The sequence below is a fragment of the Pristis pectinata genome, chromosome 37, assembly GCF_009764475.1.
Source record: "Pristis pectinata isolate sPriPec2 chromosome 37, sPriPec2.1.pri, whole genome shotgun sequence".
In the NCBI taxonomy this organism is placed as follows: Eukaryota; Metazoa; Chordata; class Chondrichthyes; order Rhinopristiformes; family Pristidae; genus Pristis; species Pristis pectinata.
This window is the reverse complement of record NC_067440.1, coordinates 12,882,917-12,902,207: the sequence shown is the minus strand read 5'-3', so window position 1 is coordinate 12,902,207 and position 19,291 is coordinate 12,882,917. Positions and strand designations below refer to the sequence as shown.

The window sequence follows — 19,291 nt, the reverse complement described above, 5'->3', positions numbered from 1 at the left end:
AGAACCCTACGATTAGATGGGACTCTTGACCTCACAATCTACCTCATGTGATCTTGCTGCACTTTCTCTGTAACTTTATTCTGCACTGTTTTTGTTTTACCCTGTACTACCTCAATGCACTGTGTAATGAATTGATCTGTACAAACAGTATGCAAGACAAGTTTTTCACTGTACCTCAGTACAAGTGACAATAATAAACCAATTCCAATATTCCTACTCTCCTGCTCTCTTCCCATTTCTCTGAAAACACCTGATTTCCTATTGAAATGTTTCCTCTGCCTTTTAAGGTTGTGCATTTCAGATCACTGTGACAGACTGATTTTGTTTTTCATTGAAAGAACTGCAAATGAACTCAAATCCACTTCTGCTCAACAACCAGCCTTCTCCTGCAGTGTAATCGAGTAACAAGGCAGCAGCTTTACATTTCATTCCCACCACATGCTAAACATACCATTCAGACTCGGTAGAAGTGGTAAATTTATCCCAAGGCCAGTGGACGTACACACAGAATTCATTGTCTTTTCAAAAATATGTTGCAGTTATTAATTAATCAGATTTGGAGTGAAAAGCACTCAGCCCTCTCACCTGCACGTTGAATCCTTTTGTAAAAGTAATACAACTAGGATAGCACAGCGGGTAGAGCCGCCACCTCACAGCTCCAGTAACCCGGTTCAATCCCGACCTCTGCAGCTGTCTGCGTGGAGTTTCTACATTCTCCCTGTGACCGCGTGGGTTTCCCCCGGGTGCTCCCGAAGACGTGCGGGGTCGGTGGGTTAATTGGCTGCTGTAAGTTGTCCCCCTAGTCTGTGGGTGAGGGGTAGAATCTGGGGTGTGTGATAGGAATTGTGGGCTGAAGGGCCTATTTCCGTGCTGTGTGACTCTACGTGACGGTGAGAGGTTGTTACCTGAATCCACATCATCCTGACCACACATCCGTTGAATCATCCAGGAAAGTCTGAGCAGAACCAGGTCCTTACGGCTGAAGTGTGACCTGTTAGAAATCTTTAAATATGGGAGAGAGTTTGATCATTGAGATTTGTTTCACCAGAGAATGGGGAACCTCTGCAACAGGGAGTGCTGGAGCTGGGCAGCAGAGCTGAAAGCACGGTGTGTTCTTTAGCACGGCATCCTCCGCAGTGCAGCACAGCAGAAGGACTGAGTCGGGGTGATAAGAGCCAAAGTGACAATGTTGAATTAAATTAATATTTTACGACAGACAAAACAGGCCAGGTGATGTAGCTTCAGATCTGACAGCTCGGAACTGAGGTACTGTGGACCATCAGTAATGCAGTATGTATCATTACAGCGTGGGACATCCTGGTTCAATAACGGGCACAAAGACATGGTGGGAGAAGGTATACCCAGAAATGATGAGGTGCCAACCCAGTGAGGCTGCAGCACACAACACCTTGTATGCTGAGCAGCAGCTAAAACCAAGTGACCTCACCACCAATGGATCAGATGGAAACTCTTCAGTGCTGACACATTGGGTCATGGACGGTGGTGGACAATTCAAGAACAGACTCCAACAACATCCACTGTGGGAGGGGCAGTACTGAGAGAGTGTCACACTGGGGAAGGGGTGGCACTGAGGGAGCATCGGTACTGAGGGAGGGTCACACTGTGGGAGGGGTGGTGCGGTGATGAGGGAGCGCCACACTGCAGGAGGAGTGGTGAATGTAAAAACAAAATCAACAATTCTAATGCAGAAGACAACAGGGGTTCCAGATGTTTGACTCAATCTCCATCACAGAACCCAACTACCTGCTCATAATCTCAACGTTTCGGGAGCTTGCTGTGCATAAATTGGATGCCGTACACACAACAGTATAACAGAGGCGGTGACATCCTGAACAGGTGAAAGTTGCTGTATAAGATTTGCCACTTTTTGTTCCCAACAGTGCTGTTGTTTTCAGGTGTGGACTCCTAAACCCACAACACCCCCCTCAACCCCAGCCCAGAATCTGTACAGCATTAAGTTCCTCTGTCACATCAAATAATTTGTTACTAGCAGCCTTGGAGCTGAACTCAATCACAATCCCAGTTTGGATTTGGTGCTCACACTGAGCTCCTATTGCCATCTGCTGACTATGCGATGCAGCTACAAGTGAGAGAGATGTTTCTCCTTTTATCATGGTGAAGGTGTGGGGAGGGAGTCCAGGAATGTGGAGCCAGTCAGGGCCAGGATGGTGGTGGGTCTCAGAGATGGACCTGCTGCTGCAGAGGTCACAGGTGAGGAAGGTGCCGAAGGAGCTATGGCCAGTTGTTGCAGCACGGTCTGCAGGTGGTACACTCAAAGAGTGTCCAGATACAGAGTTACACAGGAGGAAAACAGGCCCTTCGGCCCAACTGATCCATGCTAACTGAGATGCCCATCTAAGCTAGTCCTATTTGCCCGCGTTTGGCCCATATCCTTCCACACCTTCCCTAGCCACATATCTGTCCAAGTGCTTTTTAAATGTGGTTAATATACCTGCCTCAACCACTTCCACCTTCCAACCAGTCCATATACTGATAACTCTGGGTGAAAAAGTTGTCCCTCAGGTTTCTATTAAATCTCTCCCCTCTCACCTTAAACCTGTGCCCTCTAGTTCGATTCCCAAATCCTGGAAAAAAGATGTGACCATTCACCATATCCATGCCCCTCATGATTTTATACAGCTCCACTAGATCACCCCTCATTCTCCTGCACTCCAATGGAAATAGTCCCAACCTGCTCAACCTCTCTCCATAACTCAATCCCGGCAACATTCTCATAATTCTCCTCTGCTCTCTTTCCAGCTTAATGGTGTTTTTCCTATAGCTTGATGACCAAAACTGAACACAATATTCCTGTCCTCCCCAGTAGAGCCCCTCGAGCCCCCTCCATCTCTCAATATTACACCCCATCTGCTCCTCAGCTCCACCTTCTGGCCTTCGATCAGTTCCTTCAACACCGTTGGCCACCAATATCCATTAATCTCAGTCTGGAAAATTTCCATTCACCCCAGGCTTGAGGAAGTGCCAAATCCCTAACGACCATCGTAACATTAGTCATGTTGAGTGGGTACAGCCACTGCCTCCCAGCGCCAGAGACCTGGGTTTGACCCTGGCCCCTGGCACTGTCTGTGTGGAGTTTGCACATTCTGTGACCGCGTGGGATCCACCCCCCCACCCTGGGGTGCTCCAGTTTCCTCCCAGGTCCCAACAACTTGCAGGGTCAGTGGGTCAATTGCCCCCCAAGTGTGTGGCTGAGGGGTGGAATCCAGGGGGAATTGGTGCTAGTGTGGGGAGAAGATAGGATTAGTGTGAATGGACAGTTGACGATCAGTGCAGACTCGATGGGCCAAAGGGCCTGTTTCTGAGGCGACAGAAATGTGGGTCTTATCTCAGCCCCGCATATTGCTCTCTTTTCCTCATGTATCCTTCTAAAACTGGTCTTTACTGCCAATACTGTATCAGCCAACGAATAGAGTTGGGGGGGGGGGCAGAGGGGGGGGCAGGGCAAGTAACTCAGCAAACAGGCTACTGCTCAGCAAGTAATCTGCTCGGAAAACCAAGGAGCAAAAGAAACAAGGTACTGCAGCAACTTCTCCCAACAGAACCAGGGCGATTCATTTTATAAAGGCAAGTGAGTGGAGGAGGACAATGTATAAATCACGTGGATGGTCAATCCTAGTCACACACAACGTGGTCACCAAGTCTGTGTGGGAGGGGACTCCCCAACCATCTCCACCCTGGCTAGATCTGGTTCTGAAGAGTCTGCCCGTCTCTGCTCATTTCCACCAGCGGAGCAGTTTCTCCAAACCTTGATGATGACACGGAGTACAAGAAATTAGGTTTTACTGGAGAGTCTTGAACAAGTGTCCATCACCTGTCACCTCTAAAGAGGACAAGAAGAGTTAGGAAGGAGGAGCAATACTTGAAGAGGAAATCACCACTGAAACACGTCACAGCAGCTGTGCCCAAGGGAAGGGAAGAAACTCCCATGGCCAAGAAAAATCTAAACTGTGGCCGTGAGCAAGACAGAGCGATGAGCGAGGGAATGTCAGAAGGATGAAGGAATAACAATGAGGGCTGTTAAAGAGTGAAGAAGAGGTAGGTGGCAAAGAGCAGCTACTTAGGGAGTCGAGTTATGACAGCAGTGATAACTTTATTGGCAGAAGTGAAAAATGGAGTGCTTCAGGAGGGCAGCGAGTTAAGGACAGCACTCCGGGTGGCCAGGATCGATCGTCTGTACCGACGGGATCGAGCTGAGTGATCACCAGAGAGTTGTGTTTAGGGTCAGAGTTACAGTTCAAGAAAAGTTTGTGCAAGTCAAAGTTACAGTCACTTAGGAGTTCAAGCTGTCCAAGATCATCGGTATAGAGGAGCTACGTCAAAGCAGTATTTTATATCATGCAAGTGTTATTAATAGACAACAAAAAATGATATAAAAAACAGTACAATTATTAGTTGTAGTGTTTACAAGGTTAAAATAAACCTTTAAAAGAGTTTGGAATTCAGCTGTGAGTCTTGACTAGCTTGGCGCTATCTGAAAAGGTAACAAGGTGTGAATAACCACCTGGTTTCACTTGACTACCACGAATGAAAAACGCAGCCTGAAGCCACTCAACTATAAGGAGTGTCCCAAGTCTGTGACCTTTCACCTCCCAGAGGAGGAGGAACAGGAAGCAAACCCAAGGTCCCACACACTGTCACCCGTTACAACGGAACAAAGGCTCCCACAGCTCTGACTGCTCTCCAATTACACCCCCCCCTCCAATCTCTGCACTCCTCCAACTCAGCATTCCTGACTGGTCTTCAACTGCCTAGGCCCCACACTCTGGGATTCCATTCCTAAACTCCCTGCTCCTTTCAGGCGCCGCCTTTTAACTTGTATCTGCAGCCAAGCTTCTGACTTCCCGTAGCTGAGCCTCAAGCTTTGTTTGATTTACACTCCCGGGAAGCACCTTGGGATGGTTCTCCACTTCCGAGGCCGAGCTGGCTTGCTGTTGCAGGATTGAGGATCGAGCCAGACCGGGGCTAATGCATTCCATACGTGGAACCACATTCAGATTGTGGTCGGAAAGAACAGGGGGAACACGTCAGACAGACAAGCTCAAGTTTGCTATAAAGATGTAAGACTAAGTTTCCTTTTATTTTTTTTTAAGAAACAAAATCAATGCAAACTTGCACTAATGATTATTGCTTTCTTCCAAAAAAACATTCCAACAACATAATTGAGTTACTTGTATTCTAAAAAAAAGTTATTTAAAAAAAATGCCAGACCTTTCACTTTCCTCTAAGTTACCCTGCAAGGCACTGGAGACTAGCAAAGCATCTCTGCCCCTCAGGAATGCTGCAGCAGGCAGTGATGTGAAACTCGTTGTGGGGAGTTGATCGGGCAGTTGCTGTGCAGTCTGGTTTTAAGGTTGTTTTGCAGGTGAGAGTGGAGTTTGTGGCACAAACTCTACAGACAGGTCCTGTGATCACAGTGGAGGATAATACTCGGTCTTGGTTTATAATATATAAAACAGATAAAAAAGGCTAGAATTGCACTCGTTAATTGTACTTCAATTAAATTATACTAAAACACAGTTTATGTTAAAATACTTGTCTGGGTCTCTGCTCCAGCGCTGATCTTTTCAGCTGGGAATTTTCAAGCTGGAGTTCAGGACTGGTGTGGAACGTCGGTGTCTGGTCTTCCACTTGAGTTTCCCGGCGTTCCGTGGGGAGGAGCGCGGATTCCGGCGCCGCCCTCCGTGTCACATGACATCCACGAAGAACTCGCTGGGGTTTCCCATGGCCATGTGGAAGGACTGGCGGCTGGCGGTGAGCTCGGGTGGAACGGAGCCCAGGTCTCGGACGGGGGGAGCCCCCGGGGGCACGGCCGTGGACGGGGGCTGTGGCACCATCATCACCATCAGGGGGTTGTACTGCAGGGGGACGCCGGGCGGTCCGTAGGCGTGGACAGAGTGGTGGGAGCGCACGCTGCCCATCACCGAGTGGTGGTGGCTGCGGTGGCTCTGCTCGCTGCCGGCCGCCGACCGCTCGCTGGCCGCGTGCTCCCGCCGCACACTGCTCCGTGTGGAGTACTCAGACTCGCTGCCACTCCCCGACTTGGAATCCACCGTCTTGCCGTCCTTGTCCTTGGCGGCCCGCCTCTCGCTCTCGCTGCGGTTCGACCCGCTGCTCCGGCTCCCTGTGAGGGAAGGGGCAAGGATGTTAACCCCCAGCACCACCTGATGGTCCTCACCAGAGCCACAGCACAGAAACAGGCCCTTCGGCCCATCCTGCCCGTCCATACCAATCCCAGTCACCTCCTGTGCCTCGAGTCAAGTCCTCCTCTATATACTCAGTGTCGTAGAACAATACAGCACGAAAACAGGCCCTTCGGCCCAACTTGTCCACGCAGAGCATCTTGAGCCAGTCCCATTTGCCTGTATTTGGCCCATCTCTCTCGAAATCTTTCCTATCCATGTACCTCTCCAAGTGTCTTTTAAATGTAGTTAGTGTACACCTGCCTCACCCACTTCCTCATTCTATATACCCACCACTCTCTGTGTGAAAAAGTTGCCCCTCAGATCCCCTTTAAATCTCTCCCATCTCACCTTAAACCCATGCCCTCTAGTTATAGACTTTCCAACCCTGGGAAAAAAGTCCCACACTATCCTCCTAACTCAAGCCCCCCAGTTCCGGTGAGTGCATTCACCCAATGTCCCTTATGATTCTATATGTTGTGAGAGTTCCTCCCTCTGCCATGCCCTCAGGCAGTGGGCTCCAGATTCCAGCCACCCACCAATTCTACCCCCCCCAACCCTCACCCATGCTTGGCATCCAGTACAACACTGAGCAGCTGCAGCTCTGGTGGGTCCCTGGGTGGACAATGAGCAGAACCAGTGGTGACAGGAGCTGCAGCAGGCGAAGCAGCCTCCAGCTCAGCCCACAGGTCGTCAAAGCTGGAGATCAGCCAGGGCGACACCACCCCGCCCCCCCCCCCCCCCCCCCCCCCACTGCCCCAGGGGCCAGGCTGCACTCAGGAAAGCAGCCAATATAACTAAGGACCCCACCCACCCTGGTCATTCTCTCTTCTCCCCACTCCCGTCAGGCAGAAGATACAGAAGCTCGAGAACACGTACCGCCAGGCTCAAGGACAGTTTCGATCCCGCTGTTATCAGACTCCTGAACGGACCTCTCATACACTGAAGATGAACTCTTGATCTCCCACTCTACCTTGTCGTGGCCCTTGCACTTAGTGCAGGCAGACATTCTCTGTAACTATAACACTGTATTCTCTTTTTTCTTTTTACTACCTCGATATATGGAATGATCTGTCTGGATGGCACGCAAACAAAAGCTTTTCACTGTCTCTCAGTACACGTGACAATAATAAACCAAATCCAATTCCCAGGCCCCAGGAATCCTGACCCCACCTCTCCCACCCCTGGAAGCCCCACCTCTCCTGCCTGCTGCATCTCTCCAGGAGCCTCAGCTCTTCCGGCACTCCAGGGTCCTGCCTCTGCCGACTGGAACACGTTTAATGACCTTCCTTGGCTGCTGACCTATTCCCTAAACCAAAACCAACAAACTCAGCACTGTGCAACCTGCTCGATGCACATTAACGTGCACTCTGTTTTCCATGGAGATGCTCCCTGGATAAATCCAGCGAGAAACATCCATGGAACTCTCATTCCTCCAGAATTCCTAACGAGTTGATCCTCTCGGCACTGGCTGGAACACAACAGCATTGCTCACCTTCACTGTGCTGGCTGCCAGCACTCCCACCTCCTCCGTAGCTGTAGGTGGTCAGCTCGTGGTAGCTGGGTGGCTGCGTGGAGTAGGGGTGCGGCGGTGGGTAGGGGTACTGGAAGGAATGCATTATTGGCCAGGGGGTGCTCCCTGGGTGTGGGAGGGGTGCCAGCGTGTCCTGGTCCGATGCACCGCTCGAGCCATCGTTGTCATTCAGCGAGAGGTTGGCCAAGTCTGGATTGGGAAGGAACACAATTAACTCGTTGTAGGCGCAGTCAAACCAGCAGCACCTCAATCAACCATCCCCTCGCTTCTTCTGAGCCCCACCACCAGCTCAAACCCTCCTCCCTCTACAGGGCATCAGACACAGATCCAGCCAGCAGTGCTGCCTCACCCCACTCCTCCTTGGACAACCTCCCATCTGCTCTCCTTCTCCCTCCCCTCCCTCCACCCGTTTTCAAGTGTCCTTGGCTATTTCACCACTTCACTGTTCTTGATTTTTCTACAGTGTTCAGAAGGCCCTTCAGCCCAACTCATCCATGCTGACAAAGTTGCCTACCAGAGCTAGTACCATATCCCTCTAACCTTTCCTACCATGTACCTGCCTAAATGTCTTTTCAATGCTGTAATTGTACCCACCTCTACCACTTCCTCTGGCAGCTCGTTGCATATACCCTCTACCCTGTGTGAAAAAGTTCCCCTTGTCCCTTTTTAAATCTTTCCCCTCTCACCTTAAACTGTGCCCTCTAGTTTTAGATTTCTCCTACCCTGGGAAAAAGACTGATCATCCATCCCATCTCTGCCCCTCATCATTTTATAAACCTCTATAAGGTCCCCCCTCAGCCTCCTTCACTCCAGGGAAAACAATCCCGGTCTCTCCTGAGGACTCAAGCCCTCCAGTTCCGGCTCCAGAAACAAAAACCATCCAGAGAAACTGCAGGAGCACAAAGGAGTCACACAGTCCTCCGCCATTCTACAAGATGACAGCTGATCTGCATCCTAACTCCATGTCCCCACTGTGGTTCTGGATCCTCATTCCCCTGACTGTACAGAATTTACAGTTCTGAAACTTCCACTCAGCCTTTGGAGATGTGCATTCCAGATTTCCACCCACCTGTGTGGGGAAATGCTTCCTGATCACTCCTGCATGGCCTGGCTTCCAGAGTGGCGCAGCTGGCAGAGCCGCTGCCTCACAGCTCCAGAGACCCAGGTTTGACCCCAACCTCCGGTGCCGTTTGTGTGGAGTGTGCACATTCTCCCTGTGACCACGTGGGTTTTCCCCAGGTGCTCCGGTTTCCTCCCACAGCCCAATGGCGAGTGGGGTCAGTGGGTTAATTGGCTGCTATAAATTACCCCCCTAGTGTGTGGGTGAGGGGTAGAATCTGGGAGGGGAAGGAGGGAGGGGGTGATGGAAATATGGGGAGAATGGATCGCAGGGCAAATTAGCAGGAGAATGGAGTTGCTCTGTGAACCAACATTGGTTCGATGGGCTGAATGAACTCCTCATGTGGTAGGGAATGGTGGAAATTTTAAGGTTCTGAGCCCTTGTTCTGAACCACATCCTCTCACCAGAGAGAACAGTTTCTCTCCCCGCTGTACATAATCCTTTAACCATCTTAAACCCCTGAACCAAATCTTCTACTACGGGGAACGTTTGTGCAAAGTGTCCTTGGGATTTAACCCTCTCAGCTCCAGCATAACTGGAGTGAATCTGTACTGCACCACTCTCCATTTTGTCAATGTTCAGAACCAAATACAGATGTTCCAGATGAGGTCCCAGGACACAAGAGTTCTCCCCGCCCAAGGGGTCAGACTGAGGCTCCCTCTCTCTCACTCACAATTCTCGCAGCCACTGAAGTCCCCGAAGATGTAGTAGCACTGCTCAGAGAAGGTAATTTTGTTCACGGTGTGGCGGATGAAGCCAGCCTTCAGCAGGTTACTGGCGTACTTCCTGGCTTCCCTGCGATCCTGGAAGCCCTCGATGTGGTGGTAAAGCCAATCCACGACATCGGAGCCTGGGAATGAGACAAGGTTTAGTGATAGAACAAAGGGTAAAGGAATTAAGGGATCAGAACATGTTGGAATACTCAGCATATCAGGCAGCAACTGTGGGAAGAGGAACAGGATTAACCTTCCTCTTCAACCCAAGAAGTGGCAGAGTGATGCAGCCTCCCAGCTCCAGAGACACGGGTTCGATCCCAACCTCCGATGCAGTGTGTGTCGAGTTTGCACGTTCTCCCTGTGTGGGTTTCCCAAAGATGTACAGGTTGGTAAGTTGATTGGCCACAGTAAATTGCATTGGCGTATGTATGCAGTTTTGATCACCCCACTATAGGAAGGATGTGGAGGCTTTGAAGAGGGTACAGAAGAGGTTCATGTTGCCTGGATTAGAGAGTAGTAGCTACAAGAAGAGGTTGGACAAAGAATGACAAATCCTATTGTTTATGCATGAATGGATGAAGGTGAAAGCTAATTCTTATAGTTTAGGCTGGTACAGCCAATGACTCCCTCACCAATGATTTTAGCAATAAGGAGAGGTTGAACAAACTTGGGTTGTTCTCTCTGGAGTGTTGGATGATGAGGGGAGACCTGATAGAAGTTTATAAAATTATGAGAGGCATAGATAGAGTAGGCAGTAGGTTTTTTCCACCAGGGTGGAAATGTCAAATACTACAGGACATGGGTTTAAGGTGAGAGGGGGAGATTTGGGAGGCAAGATTTTTTTTACACACAGAAAGTAGTAGGTGCCTGGCACACCCTGCTAGCAGAGGCAGTGGAAGCAGACACAATAGCAATGTTTAAGAGGCATTTAGACAGACATATAAACAGGCAGGGAATGGATGGATACAGACCATGTGCAGGCAGATAGGATTAGTTTAATTTAACATCATGGTTGACACAGACACTGTGGATCGGAGGGCCTGTTCCTGTACTCTACAGTTGTATGGTAGAATCTGGGGGAAGTTGATGGGAATGTGGGGAGAATAATGGTGGAGGATTAGTGTATCTGTGTGGTTGATGGTTCACATAGACTCAGTGGGCTGAAAGGCCTGTTTCTGTCCTGTACAACTCTACCTCAGATTTTCAGCGTCTGGAGTTTTGGAATTTTCATTGGGCAAAGCAACAGTATCACAGGCAGCAGCAGGCAGCCCAGAATGGAGCCAGAGCCACTAACCAGGGTACCAATACCTCCGCTAAAAGAGGAAGGAGAAACACCATTGGTGTCCTGATCTCTCTCCCCAAGGAAGAGGGGACTGAATCACGTTAGTGTATTGAAACCTCCCCATCAGTTACATACCAATATTGGGGACAGAGTCAAACAAGTTCTCCAATATCTTAAGGGAAATGGAGCACAACACCAGTCCAAATGTTGAGGGATTGCATCACACCAGTCAGTGTACACAGATATCACGGAAGAGGCCACTGCAACATTAGCCTGAATATTGAGCTCTCCCTGATGGAAGGGAGTTGTACACAGGTATCACTGAAGAGGCCACTGCAACGTTAGCCTGAATATTGAGCTCTCCCTGATGGAAGGGAGTTGATACCTTCCCAAGGAAGCAGAATGAAAGAGACTGAAAGACAGATTTATGTACAAATCTCCCTCCGAGATTGGGGGATTGGACAACACCCATCTTGTGCTCGTGACCACAGAAACGTGAACGTCCTGCATATTGGGTTTTAAATGCCTGTTAACAAATAACCCACCTAAAAATGCATTGGGGATTGTAATTTTCAACCACATCCTGTCTCGAACTTCAAGGCCAGACTCCGGGGAAGCCATGGCCTTGGCAACCGACATCATATCCGTGTGGATCGACAGATTAAAGTCATCAAACCCTGGGGAGAGATTGCGAAAAACGATTACAGGATGGGAACTGAGAGAGATCAGGGTCATCCCCTTCATTTACTCTCACTGTCCACCTTTAGATACCACAATATCTATCAACTCATCACTACTAACCCAGGGACAGGAGCGAAGATGTAGCAGGATCGTATCAGATTTCTTTTTTAGTTTATTCTCTTATGGGATGTGTGCACTGTTGACAAGGCCAATGGTTATTGCCTTGGTCAGACGGTGTTGGTAAGGCATTGGTCAGACCACATTTGGAGTATTGAGACCAGTTTTGGACCCCATATCCAAGGATGTTGCTGGCGTTGGAGAGGGTCTAGAGGAGGTTTATGAGAATGATCCTAAGAATGAAAGGGTTAATGTATGAGGAGCATTTGATGGCTCTGGACCTGTACTCACTGGAGTTTAGAAGAATGAGGGGGAAACCTACCGAATCATTGAAACCTACCGAATATTGAAAGGCCTAGATAGAGTGGAGGAATGTTCCCAGTGGTGGGAGAGTCTGGGACCACAGGGCACAGCCTCAAAATAGAAGGACGTCCCTTTAGAACAGAGATAAGGAGGAATTTTTTTTTTTAGCCAGAGGGTGGTGAATCTGTGGAATTCATTGTCACAGATGGCTGTGGAGGCCAAGTCATTGAGTATATTTAAAGCGGAGGTTGATAGGTTCTTGATTAGTAAGAGTGTCAAATGTTATGGGGAGAAGGCAGAAGAATGGGATTGAGGGGGAAAAATAAATCAGCCATGATTGAATGGTGGAGCAGACTCGATGGGCTGAATGGCCCAATTCTGCTCCTATGTCTTTATGGCCTTTGAGAAAGTGGTGGAGCCTTCTTGAACCATTGCAATCCATCAGGTGAAGGTGCTCTCACACAGCTGCTGGGTGGAGATCTCCAGGGTTTAGATCCTGCAGCACTAAAGTACGGCGCATGACGTAGAGGGAGCGACACAGCCAATGGAGATGGTCATTTGCCATTTCTCAGCCCAAGTCCAAATTGGTCCATGGTTACGTGGACAGCACACATGTTGCTCCATTATCCAGGGAGTGGTGAATGGAAATGAACGTTGTGCAATCATCAGCCAACACTTCCAGACTTACAACACCCTGATGGTCATTGACAAAGCACTTAAAGATAGCCAGGATGAGAACACTGCACCTCACCTGCTGAAAGATGGGTGTCACTTCTATCAGAAAGTTCCAAACAAATTGAGCCGGACAGTAACCCAATCGATATCTACAGAGTTTAACTTCCCTTCCAACGATGAGGAAGTCACTTACGCTCGGTTTCAGTGATTGAGCTGCTTGAAGTTATTGTGCTCATGGATGAACTGGCACCGTAAGCTGGATATGCTCCTGTCAAGGCAACAGAATGGGAAACCCAAGCAGCGGGATCAATTGGTCTGATTGGCTCATCTAGAGAAAGAGGCACAGAGAGTCTCGTCAGTGAGTGAAGGACACCTGGAGAGGAGAGGGGGAGACAGTAAAAGCACAGAGGAAGAGCAATGATCAACACTGGAACTCACCAAGGGATGCAGTTAAACATGCAGCAACGCAGCAACATACCAGAACAACTGTGGTCCTTTCTATTTGTTTCTCCCTCTGATGTACCCACTCCTGATGGTACCATACCCCTTGCACTGGATGCCCTGTGTTCATCACATGAGTGGGCAGTCTGCGTGTGAGTACTACGAGTATCCAAAGGTTAGACAAACAGGTGGGGACAGGGGAATGTTTGTCACGTCCCTGATCTTGTCCTAATTCAGCATCCTGTTTCTAACATGGTAATCAGACAGGGTACTTCCAACAGGGACATTCTAAAGAATTATCTAATACGTCCCCATGCCGAGGGACCTTTGCTCTAACTCTTGCTGCCCCTGCCCTGGGAGTTTTTGACAGGACAGTGTCTTAAAGAAATTTACTCCATATCTAAGCCACAGTCTCTCTGCCCTGGGAGTGTTTGATCGGACAGTGCAAATGCAGCTTTACTCTTTATCTATGCCATATTTTCTCTGCCTGAGAGCATTTGATGAGTCAGTTAAGGGAGGGCTTTATACAAAGCCATACTGTGACTGCTGCAGGTAGAGAGAGCTTTACTTTATTCTGTACCCAAAGGTATACTGTGACTTCCCTGGTAGAATGTAGATGGAATTTGATCTGAAGCTAGCCCATACCTACACTACCTGGGAAGGTGTGATGGGACAATGCGAGGGAAGTTTGGCTCTGTACCCAAATCATGTTTTGTCTGACCTGATTAAATAGCGAAGTCACTAAACTTCCTGAACTTGAGCTATTAAAATGTTACTTACACATGCCACCAATAAAAGTCTATCGAGGTGGCACGGAACATTCTGCTCTTTAATGCAGTGAAAAGTTAAGTCTTCAAACAGCTGGTGTGATACTTACTTCTGGGCAATGTAAAATAACCCTGAGGCGATGGGTCCCAGCACTTGGCAACTGTTAAAATGATTGGCCTTAAAACAGGAAAAGCACACAGATTACCGTTGAACAAAGTACAGAGTCACTAAAACGGGTGAAAATGCAGCACAAGAGCACAATGGGAGAGGGAAGATGAGAAAAGGTCAAACAGACTTACAGATCCAGATGTAAAATCTGCTTCAATCACGTTCAGCCACTCAACGTTTAGGACTAAGACTTACTCATCCTCGTATCTCTCACCTCAAGGCTCGTCCCCATTATAATGTCTGACTGCCTTTGGAGCAATGCCTGACTTCCCCCTCCATTCCCCGTTCCAGGGTTTGACACGTTTGCGTGCAGCTTTATCGACATTCTCCCACCACTGTTGCCTCCTGCGTTTTCTTGCTCTACCCTCACAGTTTAACGTGAAATTATACTAAGTCAGCATTATTTGTCCACTTACTATCTTGGGGTGCCTCTCCCTTCTTACCTGCTCTTTCCCGAGGGCGTGAGCCTGTTGGGCCATGCTGTCTGTCTTGTTATGTATAACCACAAACAACAAAACTGGATTTGATCAGTTTCTTCCGTGAAGAGAGAAATTAGTTCACGTTTCAGGCCATTGAAGCTGCTGACCATTTCTAGCATTTCAGATCCTTGTCTGATTATTTCATGCTCACAGTTGCTGAATCAGTCAGCACTGAAGCTCACACCAGCTCTGTTCCCTGGTTGTCCCATTCTATAGCGGATTAATGCCATCTGCTTCATAACCCCCGATATCCTTGCATTTAAAAATAAAATCTGCCGATTTCACAACTGATCCCTGGCCCTGCCAGTTTTCCGTGAAGAGTTTCAGATTTCCTCTCCCCTTTGTGGGAAGAGGTGCTTCCTGATATCGCCCTTGCAGAGAAAAGTTCTTTATTCTGGCTGGGGATACCTTGCCAACATTGGCTTTCCTTTCAATGAGAGGTGGGACAGGAGGGATGAAAGATTCAGCAGTTCAGGTGTTACTTACCCAGGCTTGTGCACAATCTCCCTCAGAACCCGCACAGCGTCATCATTGCTCATGTTTTCGAAGTTGATGTCGTTTACCTTCAGGAGACAGGAGGACCTGGAGTGAGTGTTGGAGGAAGTATCCCACCCGATATAACAATTCACCCACACCTTTCAACTACACCCAGCAACCATGAGTACACGACCATTTCAATATTAAACACAACTATCCCAGAACAAGTTCAACTGGCGAAACCAAGCGGATACTGAAAGGCCTGTATAAACTGGATGAGGAGAGGATGTTTCCATCAGTGGGAGAGTCCAGGATCCGAGGGCACAGCCTCAGAATAAGGGGACATCCCTTTAGAACTGAGACGAGGAGGAATTTCTTCAGCAAGAGGGTGGTGAATCTGTGGAATTTGTGGGGGGTAGAGGGCAAGTCATTGGGTGTATTTAAGGCAGAAATTGATAGGTTCTTGATTGGTAAGGGGGTTAAGGGTTACAGGGAGAAGGGAGAACAGGGTTGGGAGACAAATGAGCCATGATTGAGTGGCGGAGAAGATTCGATGGGCCGAATGGCCTAATTCTGCTCCTATATTTTATGGTCAGCTTACCAATTTTCAACATATGCACTATAAAAAGCATCCTATTCAGATCCATCACAGCTTGGGGTGGCAACTGCTCTGCCCAAGACCACAAGAAATTGCAGAGAGTTGTGAACACAGCCCAGTCCATCACACAAACCAGCCTCCCCTCCATTGACTCTGTCAACACTTCTCACTGCCTTGGGAAAGCAGCTGCTATAATCAAGGACCCCTCCCACCCCAGTCTTTCTTGCTTCTCCCCCCCTCCCATCAGGCAGGGGATACAAAAGCTGGAAAAGTACCAGCAAACTCAACGACAGCTTCTACCCCACTGTTATCAGCCTCTTGGAGGGACCTCTCATACACTAACAGATGAACTCTTGATCTTCCGGTCTACCTTGTTGTAGCCCTTGCACTTTATTTGTCTGCCTGCACTGCACTCTCTCTGTAACAGTAACACTATATTCTGCATTCTTTTTATTTTTACTACTTCAACGTACTTATGTATGGAATGATCTGTCTGGATGACACACAAACAAAAGGATTTCACTGTAACTCAGTACATGTGACATTAATAAACCAATAGCTCTGTATAATGTGGCACTGAGCCACGTTGTCCCAAAGGTCCCTGTTTCCAGCTCCAATCTGTGGTCAGCATGATGAATGTGGCCGGAATGGGGTGGGAGGAGGAGCAGGTAAATTATACAAGGCCTCAGATTCCTTGTTGAAAGACAGAAAGCCAAGCCAGCAACACTCCTCTCCCTTGATTGCCACACTGAAAGGTAGGGTGCACGTGAAGAGGGATTGACCAGGTTTGAAGACTCACCCAGCCGACAAAGCTGCCCACCATCCAGGTTCACACAAGCAACAACTCTACCTCAGGGTAGGTCACTGAGAGCAATATTGGAGGTTATAGTCCAATAGGAACCCACGCTGTCAATGTGTGATGGGGGTGAGGGCTAAAGTTTAATTACAATGCTGCCCCATTTAATAAGATCTCCTTGTACAGACTGGCCAAATGTGATGTTCTGCACTCCTGCTTTTGATGGGGAGAGCCTGGCTGGATCAGATTCCATCGGTGAAAACCCGACAGCCCATTTCACAGACAGGTCCTCGGTTACCTGCAACAGCATGTCCCCTGGTTCGATCCTACCATCCGCTGCCACTGCTCCTCCTTTCATTATCGAGCCGATATAAATCCCTCCGTCCCCTCGCTCGTTGCTCTGACCGACAATACTGATGCCCAAGAAGTTGTACTTCTCTGGAGATGGTTAAAAGCAGAAGGGTTATTTCCTTTTTTCTTGATGATCAGGACACTGTCAGAGTGCAAAAAAAATCTTAATTATCTGCATAATTTCTAAAAAGACTTGGAACAGAAGTGTTAGCAGGAGTGGCCCTACAATCCCTCGAGCCTGCTCTGCCATTTGATACAATCATGGCAGATCTATCTTGGCCTCACTTCCACTTTCCTGCCTGCCCCTTATATTTCACATTGAGTATATATTTAATGCCGCAGCCTCTACAGCTCTCTGAGGTACGGGAATTCCGAAGGTTCCTGACCCAGAGGGAAGAAATTCCTATTCATCTCAATATCAAACAGGCAATCCTTTACCTTGAGACTATGCCCCCTAATTCTAGAATCCCTCAAGAGATGAAACACCCTTTCACCATCAACCTCAGAATATCTAAACTTCACAGTAGCCCAATCTCCTCAATCTTGTCATAATCATTGAGTTATGCAGCACAGAAATGGGCCCTTCAGCCCAACTTGTCCATGCCAACTGTGATGCCTATGAGAGTCCCATTTTCCCATACTAGGTCTGTATCCCTCTTTTCCTTTCCTACTCAAGAACCCGTCCAAATGTCTCTTAAACATTGTAATTGTAACTGCCTCCACCACCTCCATATAACCGCCACTGTGTGTGTGAAAGACAGGTCCCTTTAAATTTCTCCCCTTTCACCTTAAACCTATGCCCTCTAGCTTTAGACTCCTGTACCCTGGGAAAAAACCTCTGACTATTTATGCCCCCTAACACAACCACCTTCGCTGCACTGCTTTCAAGACAAGTACATCCATTCTTAAATCAGGAAACCAAAACCGTTTGCAGTGCTCCAGGATGCCATCACGTTGGAGTAAGATTTCTTTGGTACGCCATCCCTTATGTACTAAAGGCTGACATTCCATTTGCCTTTTTAATTACCTGCTGTACCTTCAGGTCTAATTTGTGTTTCTTGTACTCGTGTTTCTAAAGCATTTTTTGGGATCACAGGACACTTCACAGTATTTTGCAGTTTGGTATAAGTATATTGGTATAAGGCTCTATTTTTCACCCAGTGGGTTCCCAAAAATGGTCTGGATCATTTATTTTGGTACAGCTGAATGAGGGAGATACACCAGGTAGGATATTGGTGAGAAATCTGTGGTTTTCTTTGTCATACCATCCTACAATGGTGCAACAGGTAGAGCCACTGCCCTGCAGCACCGGAGACCAAGATTTGATCCTGACCTTGGGCGCTGTCTGTATGTGGAGTTTCTATGTTGTCCCTGCGACTGTGCAGGTTTTCCCCATGGTTCTCCGGTTTCCTCCCATGTCCCAAAGACATGCGGGTTGGTAGGTTAATCAGTAGGTTAACTGCTAACCTGCCCCTAGTGAGCAAGTGAGTGGTAAAATCTGGAGGGAGTTGATGAGAACAAAATAGGGATAACGTAGGATTAATATAAATGGGTGGTTGATGGTTGGTACAGTCTTGGTGAAGCCAAATGGCCCATCTCCGCGCTGAATGACTATTTGACTGTGACTAAAAACTTGCATTCATTGTTTTACCCAATGATAGCACCTTCCCTTGTACTGGCACAGGGAGCATCAACCTCAACCTGTGACCGCGAGCCATACAATCTAAACACTCCCATTGTATGCTACAGTTTCATCTCTAGAGCTAAAGGTGGCCAACTATGACAGCCTGGGGACTTTGTGATAGAAGCTAGACCCTCAAGCCTCAGCAAACACCAGCAGTGACCCACTTACCCATGTTTAGTGTGACTGTGATGATGTTCAGGGACATTGTTGAATCAGTGACGCTGCTGAACGAGGACGCCTACAAAGGGTTACAACCAGAGGAGCCACATCAGAGGCAAGGCAACACAAACTCACGGCTGAACCCATCAACATAGCACTCTGTCCCCACCAACATCACCCACAGATAATGCCAACTTCCCATCGCATCGCTCACACGGATACCTCACCTAGGGACAAGACCACAACCAGGTGATAGTGGGATACATCATAGCCAAGCCTAATCCTATTCTCATTGGGATCAGAGAGTGCAGAGGAGCTGGAATCAATGTGCCAATCCTCACTGCGGGAAGGGGCCCAGGACAGGAGATGGGCATGGAGTGGGGAAAGAAACGGCAAATTAACTGCAAAAGCTGTTCCTCTTACATTATTCCATGAAAAGGGTGAAAGTGTTCAACACCAGCTGAGCAGGGATCAATTTATTTTGGTACAGGAGTAACTCCAAAGTGTGGAGACCGTGCCAAATCCAGCATAAAACCTGGATTCAAAGGATCTACTAGTGAGGTGGTGAATAAGAATAAACTCTCCAGAATGGGAAATCACTTTGCTTCAAGCCACAACTGCTAGGCAGGGAGAAGCAGGGAGAAACCAAGAGGAGGGCAAGTTTAAGGTGAAAGTCCAATTCCGAGAGTTTAATAGAACCTTCAGGGTTTTCAGGGTAAGA

General features: G+C 48.3%; 1 protein-coding gene across 2 annotated transcripts in view; it reads right to left on the bottom strand.

Moving 5' to 3' along the window:
• Positions 1 to 4,777: 4,777 nt before the first annotated feature.
• The window catches only part of dvl2 (dishevelled segment polarity protein 2), a 37,739-nt gene continuing 23,225 nt past the window's right edge, over positions 4,778 to 19,291 (bottom strand). The window contains exons 7-15 of one of the 2 annotated variants that reach the window (XM_052044597.1): positions 18,580 to 18,649; positions 16,675 to 16,814; positions 14,992 to 15,068; positions 13,968 to 14,035; positions 12,843 to 12,977; positions 11,419 to 11,550; positions 9,549 to 9,725; positions 7,717 to 7,944; positions 4,778 to 6,163 (exon numbers count right to left, since the gene is read on the bottom strand). In XM_052044597.1, the coding sequence (XP_051900557.1) occupies positions 5,727 to 6,163; positions 7,717 to 7,944; positions 9,549 to 9,725; positions 11,419 to 11,550; positions 12,843 to 12,977; positions 13,968 to 14,035; positions 14,992 to 15,068; positions 16,675 to 16,814; positions 18,580 to 18,649 (1,464 nt within the window). In that variant the 3' untranslated portion in view covers positions 4,778 to 5,726. Of the gene's footprint in view, positions 6,164 to 7,716; positions 7,945 to 9,548; positions 9,726 to 11,418; positions 11,551 to 12,842; positions 13,023 to 13,967; positions 14,036 to 14,991; positions 15,069 to 16,674; positions 16,815 to 18,579; positions 18,650 to 19,291 lie in introns of both variants that reach the window. The other variant, XM_052044596.1, reaches the window with a different exon arrangement.